The following is an 11,545-nucleotide window of genomic DNA, read 5'->3' as shown; positions in this document are numbered from 1 at the left end:
TTGAATGGGTTCTGCCATTCAGCAGTACACATTACACAAAGCAAAGAGAACCCCCCCCCCCCCCTATTCCCAACTTGGTGGTTTGCAGCAAGGTTTAAGTCGTCGGCAACAATGGGGGGTAATTTAATAAGCGTCTGAGACATTTGTTGTCTCAACTGGAGCGCAGACAACCAGCTTTTACATTTTTCAATTAAGTGGTCTGCAAAAAAATGAAACCTAAAGATTGATTGGTTGCTATGTCCAGCAGCACCAGTTGATTCAGGCACTTTTTATTAACTCCCCCCATTGTGTTCATATTACATTCAAGCTACAACAAATGTCATATATGTTAGGGTGAAGATGAGACATACTACATCTAGACAATGCCCACTGAATACAGATGGTGGGAAAGTTAAACACTGAACTAGTTTTCGTGTGTAAAAAATTGCTATTGCAAAAAACAGTGCAAGAAGAAGGAAAAATACCCCCCTCCACCAGTCACTCACAAATAATGAACAGAACCAAGCTGTAAGTCCTGTCCATAGGACAGAGCTTTTCCAAACCACCAGGAAATCCCTGCATGTCCATAAAAACACCTGAGGAAGGTAAGGCTTGAATAAAACTCATTCTCAGCTGTGACACATGAAGCCTTGTGCAGCTGCTGGTGTGTTAGAGATCTAAGGATTTCATGATGGCATCCCTGTCAAATCGGAAGCCCAGGAAGGCTTTGGAAGAGAAGGGGTGCTGTGCTGTCCCATTACAAATGTCATCTCCATTGAGGTCACATTGCCGTCCTTCAGCTGGATACACCATACCGAATGCTGAGTCTGCCAAACAATCACAAGATAATAGTCATACCAAATCCTATCCAACACACACAAAAATATCGTGAGGAAAAGCAAAATCTAAACCTATATATTTCTTAGTGACATGTAAAAGCTTCTGTATTGCAGATAAAACAGACTCCTCTAAAAGTGAATGACATGTTCTAAATATGGCTCAGGCATGGCTCAGGTAAACAAATAACACCTACTGCTTTTTAGATTTCCAGGTCAAAATGAATTACGAAAGGTGAGTTTATTTAGTAGCTACAGGATAAGTTTTCCATAAAAGTCAAGAAGTCACCTCAGAGAACTTCAAAGCGAATGGCCGGGTGTTATTGAAGGTAATGGGATTCTCACTTACTGCAATATACTTATACTGCAAAGTGCTATGAATATACCAGCTGATAATAGTCTCCCATCTATTAAATGTAAAAGATTAAAGTGATTCTAAATGCTTTTTTTCTTTAAAATAACACGTTATACTTACCTGATTTGTGTAGTGGTTTTGCGAAAAGCAGCACCAATCCTACTCTTCTCAAGTCCCCCCCACCACGGCTCCTGGCTCCTCCCCCCTGCCGACTGCCCCCATAGCAAGCTGTTTTCTATTGGGGCACTCGTGTGGGCTTGCTCCTGAGCCTTGCTGTCTGTGTCTACTGACACAGACAGGGGGACTCAGCTCCATCCCTCGGCTCCTTCGTCACTGGCTGGCTGTGACTGACAGCAGCAGGGGTCTATTATATAGATCTATATACACACACATGCAAAAAAAAAAAAATATATATACACACACATACACACACACACACACACACACACACACACACACACAGACAGTGCACAATTATTAGGCAAGTATTTTGACCAAATCATAATTTTTATGCATATTGTCCAACTCCAAGCTGTATACACTTGAATGGTCATTGGATTTACGCATATCAGGTGATGTGTATTTGTGTAATGAGGGAGGAAGTGGCCTAAGAAGATCAACACCCTATATCAAGGTGTACATTAGGCAGCTTCTTTTCCAAAATGGGCCAAAAAAGATTTAACGGACTCTGAAAAGTCAAAAATTGTAAAACGTCTTTTGGAGGGATGCAGCACTCTTAAAATTGCCAAGACATTGGGGCATGATCACAGAACCATCAAACGTTTTGTTGCAAATAGTCAACAGGGTCGCAAGAAACAGGTTGAAAAAAAAAAAAGACAAATTACCCGCCAAAGATTTAAGAATCAAAACGTGAAGCTACCAGGGACCCATTATCCTCCAGTACGGTCATATTCCAGAACTGCAACGTACCTGGAGTGCCCAGAAGTACAAGGTGTTCGGTGCTCAGAGACGTGGCCAAGGTAAAGGAGGCTGAAACCCAACCTCCACTGAACAAGACACATAAGTTGAAACATCAAGACTGGGCCAACAAATATCTTCAAAAGTTTTATGGACTTATGAGATGAGGGTGACTCTTGAGGGATCAGATGAATGGGCCTGCGGCTGGATCAGTAGCAGGCACAGAGCATCACTTCTACTCAGACGCCAGCAAGGTGGAGCTGGGGTACTGATATGGGCTAGTATTATAAAGATGATGCGGTAGGTATGCCACTACTGTTACACATGCTAGACAGGACATAGATTTGATCCTATACGGGATCAAGTAACAGCTTTGGATGCAGATATTACTGAGGATGATGTTAGGAAAGCAGTGGCTTCATTGGCGGCGGGGTAAGGCTTCTGGCCCAGATGGTCTTCCTTTGGAGGTCCATTGCAGATATTTGGATGCGATAGCGCCTATCCTAGTACAAATTTACTCTATGGCCTTTCAGGAGGGGGAAGATGGTCGGTCACCATCCATGTACTCTGCCACAGTGGTACTTATACCAAAACCTGACAAGGACCCTTCCGACTGTGCATCCTATCACCCAATCTCATTGCCTAATATAGACTACAAAATACTAACCAAGATTCTGGCAAAAAATCCATGTTTATAAATATCCGTAGAACACAACTTATTGTACAACTCCGAGAATACTTGCCTGAATCCAGTGTGCTAGCTTCACTTGACATCGCTAAAGCATTTGATTCAATCGAATAGCCTTTCCTATTAACTGCACTGCAATCTTTTGGCTTCGGTGAGAAATTCCAAAAAAGGGTCTTTAACTTATATGCAAGCCTCACTTCCCAGCTTTTAGTCAATGGATTATTATCAACATCCATCCCTCTTTTCACAGAGGCACCTGTCAAGGGTGTCCTCAGTCTCTGTTGCTTTTTGCATTGGCTATAGATACATTGGCACTGAGGTTTCTGCAGTCTCCTCTTCTAAAGGGCATTTCATCAGGTAACAGAAGTGACATTATAGGCCTGTATGTGCAGTTGTATAAGTTTACATACCCTGGCAGAATTTATGATTTCTTGGCCATTTTTCAGAGAATATGAATGAGAAGGCAAAAACTTTTCTTTTACTCATGATTAGTGTTTGACTGAAGCCATTTATTATCAATCAACTGCGTTTACTCTTTTTAAATCCTAATGACAACAGAAACTACCCAAATGACCCTGATCAAAAGTTTACATACCCCAGTCCTTAATACCATGTATTGCCCCCTTTAACATCAATGACAGCTTGAAGTCTTTTGCGGTATGTGTGGAAGAGGCTCTTTATCTTCTCAGATGGTAAAGCTGCCCATTTTTCCTGGCAAAAAGCCTCCAGTTTCTGTAAATTCTTGGACTGTCTGGCATGAACTGCAAGTTTGGGATCTCCCCAGAGTAGCTCAATGAAACTGAGTTCAAGAGACTGAGATGGCCACTCCAGAACCTTCACTTTATTCTACTGCAGCCAATGACAGGTCGACTTGGCCTTGTGTTTAGGATCAGTGTCATGTTGGAATGTCCAAATACATCCCATGCGCAGCTTCTGGTCTGATGAATGCAAATTTTCCTCCAGCATTCATCTTGCCATCAATTCTGACCAAATTTGCCTTTGTAGCTCACACATCGCCAAAACATCAGCGATCCACCTCCGTGTTTCATAGGCCTTGTTGACTCCTCTCCAAATGTAGCATTTATGGTTGTGGCCAAAAAGCTAAATTTTGGTCTCATCACTCCAAATGACTTTGTGCCAGAAGGTTTGAGGCTTGTCTCTGTGCTGTTTGGCGTTTCGTAAGCGGGATTTTTTGTGGCATTTGCGTAGTAATGGCTTTCTTCTGGCGACTCGCCCATGCAGCCCATCTTTCTTCAAGAGCTTTCTTATTGTGCATCTTGAAACAGCCACATCACATGTTTTCAGAGAGTCCTGTATTTCACCTGAAGTTATTTGTGGGTTTTTCTTTGCATCCCAAACAATTTTCCTGGCAGCTGTGGCTGAAATTTTAGTTGGGTCTACCTGACCGTGGTTTGGTTTCAACAGAACCCCTCATTTTCCACTTCTCAATTAGAGTTTGAACACTATAAAAAAGTAAACCACTATTATAGGGTTAACTATAAAAGCATAAAAGCCATTAACAAGCTGCTGCTATAAACAGAAATGTAATGGAAAACAAGGTGTGACCCATTCAATTGGCTAAAATTAAATGATAACACTAGCAGCGCTAAAATGCACTCTATAAAATGCAGTAACATAAGAAATAAGTATGAAAATGGAGCAGCATGTACTTCGTACACAATTGCACTATTAGTCACCACTCACTAAGTGCATGCTGCTCCATTTTCATACTTATTTCTTATGTTACTGCATTTTATAGAGTGCATTTTAGCTCTGCTAGAGTTTAAACACTACTGATTGGCATTCTCCATTCCTTGGATATCTTTTTATATCCCTTTCCTGTTTTTACAGTTCAACTACCTTTTCCCGCAGATCCTTTGGCAATTCTTTCGCTTTCCTGAGGTCTCAGAATCCAGAAACGTCAGTGCAGCGCTGGATGAAAGATGCAAGGGTCTGCCAGGAGTCCAGAAACTCATTGACCTTTTATACACACACACACTAATTACAAGCAAACAGATCACAGGTGATGATGGTTACCTTTAATAGCCATTCAAACCCCTTTGTGTGCATGTTATTAGGCTAAAATTCCCAGGGTATGTAAACTTTTGATCAGGGTCATTTGGGTAGCTTCTGTTGTCATTATGATTTAAAAAGAGTTAACACAGTTGATTGATAATAAATGGCTTCAGCCAAACACTAACCATAAGTGAAAGAAAAGTTTTCGTGTTTTCATTCATATTCTTGGAAAAATGACCAAGAAATCAAATTCTGCCAGGGTATGTAAACTTATGAGCACAACTGTAGATGACCTTATCTTATACTTACAAGATGCGGCTGTATCATTAAGAGCTGCAATGCAAATAATTGACAACTTTGGCACATATTCAAGCCTAAAAATTTCTTGCTGGAAGACGACTTCCTCCCCTTCACCATAATAGGGATACCTGATCCAGACAAAACCTCTATGCCTCACTACCTGGCTTTCAATAGCTAAGCCATTAAAACCAGCGACTGTAAAGCAGGATAGATCAGCCCTTGGGACAAGAAGAGCCTCGCTCTTGATTCCTCGCACGAACCGCGGAAGAAGCCTGAGCAAAGGATGATATGGGCCTTACAGTGGCCCTTGGACCAGAGAAACCAGTGACCTTGTCACAAACCTCGGTATCCTCCTGTGGCACCGAACCTGCTAAAAGGGCAGCATGTAGGACTGTGCAAACAGAACTGTCTTGAAGGTGGATACCACCAGACTCCGAACCTGTATGCAAATCGGAAGAGAGAATGGTCTGTGTGACAGCAGTCAGTGAATCTTAGGCCTGTGGTTCCTGAAGTTTGTCCAGAGGAAGAACCACTCTGGTCCGAAAAAAATTAAACCTAGGTAAATCAATTCCCTGGACAGGGATAGGGGGGAACTTAGGTAGTTCGGACATCACCTGAACCTTTGCAGGAATTAAATCCGCACAAGGAGACTTAGGATCTAAAATACCTAAGGACAAACTTTGCCCCCCTTTCTAAATACCCCCAAAAGAAACATTTTGCTGACCTCCTTAACGCTCACAAAAGATGTCCACGAGGCGCGAAACCAGCAAGGATTTCCCCCCTCCCAAATAATGGGTGAGGGCAGACGTTCATGCTGATCCAGAAAAGCTAGCGCTAGGCTTACTAGACCAATGTTGCTTGGAACCTCCCAGGGAAGATTTGAAAGATCTATTCCCCTCAATCTCCGACCCAGAAGCACAAAATATATTTCATTGGGCTGAGAAGGAGGGCTCCCGTCTGTGACAAGGCTCCTTCCCTTTTCTTGACTGTGGCAAGAAGGTACTCTCCTCCCCCATCAACCGCTAAAATCGTCAGACACCATTGTTAATGGCTGGTTATCAGTGACCATCATCTCTGTGATTACTCTGTCCAGAAGTTTGGATCTTCCATTCGATTTTAGCCACCTGTTTTTTTCCATATCGGTTATTGTTGCCTGGGATAGTGATGTTTCACCTTGTGATTCATTTTGTTTTTTTCTGTGCTGCATGATACAATTCAACATGATGAACTCTTAGATGGGCCCACAGATTTGACGTATTTTTGTTTTTTGCAGTTATTGATCCCATGCTTACATTGTTGTTGCACACTGCTGCTGCTTTTCCTGGAGATGAGAAACAGTCCCAGACCACACACAATGTTTCTATCTGCATCCATCTCCATTGAAATTTGAAAGACACTAATGAAATTGAATATAGGCTTAAAAAAAACTGGCTGCCTGGCACCCTTTAGTGGGTGGCTGGCTGGCACCCTTTAGTGGGTGGCTGGCACCCTTTAGTGGGTGGCTGGCACCCTTTAGTGGGTGGCTGGCTGGCACCCTTTAGTGGGTGGCTGGTACAGGCCCAGGGCCTGTGGCTGGCTAGCTGGTACGGGCCTGTGGGTTTGTGCGCATGTGTGGGTGGCTGGCTAGCACCGGGCAGCTGTGGGTGGGGGGGCCGCGGCGGCTGTACACTGGTGCACTGTGACTGATCACTGTAGCTGTACTGTATGATTGAGAAAGAATCACTCACTGTCCCGACTGCAGTGCAGACTCCAGTATGTGGCCGCGGCGGCTGTAAACACACTGCGCACTGTGAGACTCCAAACGAGGCTGAGGGAGGCGACCTAAGAAGGCAGAAGCTGTCCCAGTGTACCGAGGGGTGTGGCGCAACATATGCGACAACGTCATGGCAATATCAGCAACCGCCGGGGCCGATTCCGATATATCGGGGAAAGTGCATATTGGCCCTCGATATATCGTTGTTGCCGATAATCGGTCGATCCCAAATATATACACACACACACACACACACACACACACATATACATATATATATATATATATATATATATATATATATATATATATATATATATATATATATATATATATATATATATACATACATACATACACACATATACATACATACATACATACATATACACACACATATACACCATTTTTTTTTGGGATCACAACGAACCAAAAGTGAAAACCCTTACCTCCATCAAAAGTGTCATGCAGTCTTCTGGGGTTAAGTTTCCTGTCAGATTTCTAAAAGAAAAAAAAATTAAAACAATAAACATTTAATGTTCTGTTTACAGGCACAAATCATGGATCTTTTACATGTCTGGTAATTTAGCCCAGAAATACCAGGACTTCTTTTTATAACGCAATATGTACAATACTGATACACTAATTATCCCACTCAAGATCTGGCTTACCAAAAGGCTAATCTGTTGCTTGACCTGCGTAGTGTGAACCCCATTTGCTTTCTTCTTTTGGTTTGGAGAGTCCTGATGTTGCTTTTTACCGTTATTCTTAAGATTCTGGTTCTAGCATTAAAAAAAATAAAATAAATATGAAAATTGAAAGCTTTGTTATTTCTGTCCTGTTCTACGGTATCCCCCTGTTCTTAGGTGAAAAAGCAGCTCCTCCATAGATGCAGTACATGAACATTGGTGCATTTGCCCATGGATCACAAAGACACTGGGGTTGATTTGCTAAAGGCAAATAGACTGTGCACTTGAACTAATTTTACTTTGTAAATGTAGTAAGGTGAAGCTTCAGTTTGTAAAGAATACCCAATCAGGTGCAAGGAAAATAAATTAAAAAAAAAAAAAAACTATTTTTGTAAGAACTTACCGTAAACTTACCGTAAAATCCTTTTCTCTGAAGTTCATGACTCATAGGGTTATGCTCCTCCTTCTAGGAATAGGCACTACGCAGGAAAAAAAACTTAACCACACCTATGGGGGCTGTCCCTGCAGGCATAACCTCTCAGACTCTGCTATCAAACAGTTTAGTTGCAAGCAGTGTATAGAAGACAAAAAAAAAAAAACGATACCTCAGAAGTAAAGGGACAGGTGCTGCATCTGTCGAACTTCAGAGAAAAGGATCTTACAGTAAGATCTTACAAAAATCCAGTTTTCTCCATTGTTCATCGACAGATGCAGCTCCTTATCTTCATGACTCATAGGGATGTCCCAAAGCAGTATAATCATGAGGGATGGGAAACAACACAGAAACAAAACATAAGTCCCCAATGGCTAAACTTAGCCAACCAGGTAACATGGAGCTCAACCAGGAACAACTGGAGCTCACCCGGAAAAAATTGAACCCTCAAAGAGAAACTAAACAGAGTTCTCTTTTAAACTGCAGCCTGCAAAACCTTGTAGCCAAAAGAAGCATTCGCGGATGCCAACACATCTACCTTGTATACACAGATGACCAAGTAGCCGCTTTGCAAATTTGTAGCACCGACGCCTGATGGCGAAAAGCCCAAGAGTGCTCTCATAGAATGAGCCTTCACTGGGAAAGGAGAAACCTGACCCCTCAGTGAATAGGCCTGTACCACCGTCTGCGTAATCAATAATCCATCTGGAAATGGTCGCAGCAGACGCAGCCAATCCCTTAGAGGTCCATCAGTAAGGACAAAAAGAGCGTATGTTTTCTAAAGGACTCAGTGGTATCTAAATAAACCCTGATCGCACAAACCACATCCAAAGAATGCAAGGCATACTCCTTAGGATGCCGAGGTTTAGAGCAAAGAGCAAACACAATGTCTTCATTCAGATGAAAATCAGAAACCTTATGAAGGAACGACTGATTAGGTCGAAGTACCACCTTACCCCTGTGTACCACCAGATAAGCTGAGCAGCAAGACAATGCCGCCAATTCAAATACCCTGCGGGGCAGAAGTGATCACCACCAAGAAGACCACCTTCTGAGACAAAGAAAGCAGCAAAATAGCACACATTTTTTCAAAAGGAGGCTTCTGAAGAACCGATATAACACTAGATTTAGATCCCACGGAGGTAACTGGGATCGCCTCGGAGGAGCCATATGGCGCATTCCCTGGATAAAAGTCCGGATTAGGACATGTGTGGCTAACAGGCGTTGAAAATATATAGCCAAAGCCAAAACTTAGCCTTTGATAGTACCCAAAGCGAACTGCTGTTTAACCCCTTTCTTCAAAAAGGCCAAAACACTAGCGATCAAAAACAAATGAGGGTGCACTGTCAGCGATTCACACCATGAAATGTATGATAATAGATCTTGCTGGAAGTTGACTTCCTAGCCTTCCAAGAGTGTAGGAATCACAGAGTCAGAAAGACCCCTATCTCTCAACACCAGACTTTCAACAGCCATACCATTAAAGCCAGCGACTGTAAAGCAGAAGGGAAGATCCGACCTTGAGACAGCAGATCTTCCCTTAGAGGCAGTCTCCAAGGGGTATCGGCGACCAGCCTTATCAGGTCTGCGTACCAACCCCATCGAGGCAAGTTTGAAGCCACCAGAATGACCGGAATGTTTTCCACCTCTATCCTGCGCAGAAGCCTTTGGCAGGAGTTTCAATGGGGGAAATGCATAAATCAGCCGATACTGACCCCCAAGGAGCCACCAGTGCGTCTGTGGCGTTGGCCAGAGGACCTCGAGACCTGGCTATGAATCTCTGCACCTTCTTGCTGAGGCGAGAAACAAACATATCGACCTCGGAAGTCCCCCACCGAACACACAGAAGGCGGAACACCTCCAGGTGTAGGTACCACTCCCCTTCATCCAACACCTAATGACTCAGGTAATCCGCCTGCCAGTTTTCCACACCTGGAATGTGTACAGCAGAGAGGGCTGGAACAAAGCTTCCGGCCCAGGCCAGAATCCCGGCCACCTCCTTGGCCGCCAAGACACTCTTGGTGCCCCCCCTGGTGATTGATGTAAGCCACAGCTGTGGTATTGCCTGATTGAATCCGAACCGGACAACCTTGCAGAGAAGTCGTCCAATGACTCAAAGCTTTATCGCTCTAAGCTCCAAAACATTTTAAGTCCATCGTCCAGGTACCCTGTGCACAGAGCTTCTCCAGCACCCTGTCCCTGCCCAGCAGGCTGGCGCCCGTGGTTACCACCGTCCAAAAGGGAAGGAAGGACTTGTCCTGGCCCAGTGCTGGAGACTGAATCCACCAAGAGCAGATTTTGTGTTGTGGCTCAACGAATCATAGAATCCAAGGACTTTGAATCCTTGTTCCATTTCACAAGAATCTCCCTTTGCAAAGGCCTTGTATGGAACTGAGCAAACAGAACCGCCTCGAAGGTTGATACCATCAGACCCAAGGCTCGCATGTAAAGTCGTAGAGAGGACAGATTGTTGTCTAACAACAACTGCATCGCCCCTTGCAACTTTTGCAGCTTGTCTGGAGGAAGAAAAACCCTCACCAAGGCTGAATCCAGAGTCAAGCCCAAATAATCCAGTCTTAGAACCAAAGTCAACATCTTGAAATTGATGTTCCAACTGAACTCCTGCAGAGTTCTGACCACGATCATCAGATCCCCCAATAAGGCTAAATGAGTCCGCTCTCAACAGGAGATTGTCCAGGTACCCCAGTACCATCTTAAGAGCATTAAAAGGGCCCCGGGCAATGCAGTGCACTGGGGCCCTGCCTACACAATCACCCACGAGAATAAAAATGCAAATTATCAATAAGGCGATATTTATTGGTACAGCAGTGCCAGGCTAATGACAGCATCAAAGTTCGGCGGCTGGGTCCGGTGGACACACACACGGACGGGAGTCAGACTCGACTATCCTGTGTGTGCCTGTTCCCGTTGTTCGCAGTTGTGGACTACCCCTCCACGGCCCAAGTGGCCTGCCAGCAGCTCAGGTCCAACAGGCGCTTGCCACCTGTCAAGTTCAACGGTTGGATGCACACGGGAATCAGGACTAAAGCTCAGCTGGGGAAAGTGGGGCCCCTGGGCAACTGCCCAGCGTGCCCATTCAGTAAGATAGCCCTGCCCAGTACCGCAATCCCCTGCCGGCGCAGCAGTGCTGATACCAGTGCTAGTACCTTGGTAAACACTCTGGGAGCGGAGGCGAGACCAAAGGGTAACGCTACAAATTGATAATGCTGCTCTGCTACCGCAAAGTGAAGAAACTGCTGGAGTCCAGGATCGATAGGGATGTGTAGATATGCGTCCTTGATATCTATGGAGGCTAAGAAATCTCCCTGATGCAGAGACGTTACTAACGTGCGGATGGACTCCATCCGAAACCTCCGTACCCGCACAAAGCGGTTCAGAGCCTTCTTTTTTGGGCACAGTGAAAATTTTTGAATAAAACCCTTGAAAACGTCCCTGAGCGGGAATCGGCACAATCACTCCTTGCGACAGCAAGTCATGTACTACCCCTCGCAAGTCCCTTAACCGGACTGGGGATAATTGAAGATTGGACGGGAATAACCTGTCCGACGGACGAGGCC

General features: G+C 44.3%; 1 protein-coding gene across 1 annotated transcript in view; it reads right to left on the bottom strand.

The window, feature by feature from the left end:
- Nucleotides 1-284: 284 nt before the first annotated feature.
- DCP2 (decapping mRNA 2) overlaps nucleotides 285-11,545 on the bottom strand; it is a 76,550-nt gene continuing 65,289 nt past the window's right edge. The window contains exons 9-11 of the mRNA XM_082243914.1: nucleotides 7,517-7,627; nucleotides 7,295-7,346; nucleotides 285-806 (exon numbers count right to left, since the gene is read on the bottom strand). Coding sequence (XP_082100040.1) covers nucleotides 649-806; nucleotides 7,295-7,346; nucleotides 7,517-7,627 — 321 coding nt within the window. The 3' untranslated portion in view covers nucleotides 285-648. The remainder of the gene's footprint in view (nucleotides 807-7,294; nucleotides 7,347-7,516; nucleotides 7,628-11,545) is intronic.

Source organism: Pelophylax lessonae (assembly GCF_965119305.1).
Source record: "Pelophylax lessonae genome assembly, chromosome: 1".
Classification (NCBI taxonomy): domain Eukaryota; kingdom Metazoa; phylum Chordata; class Amphibia; order Anura; family Ranidae; genus Pelophylax; species Pelophylax lessonae.
This window is presented reverse-complemented; position numbering and strand designations above follow the sequence as displayed.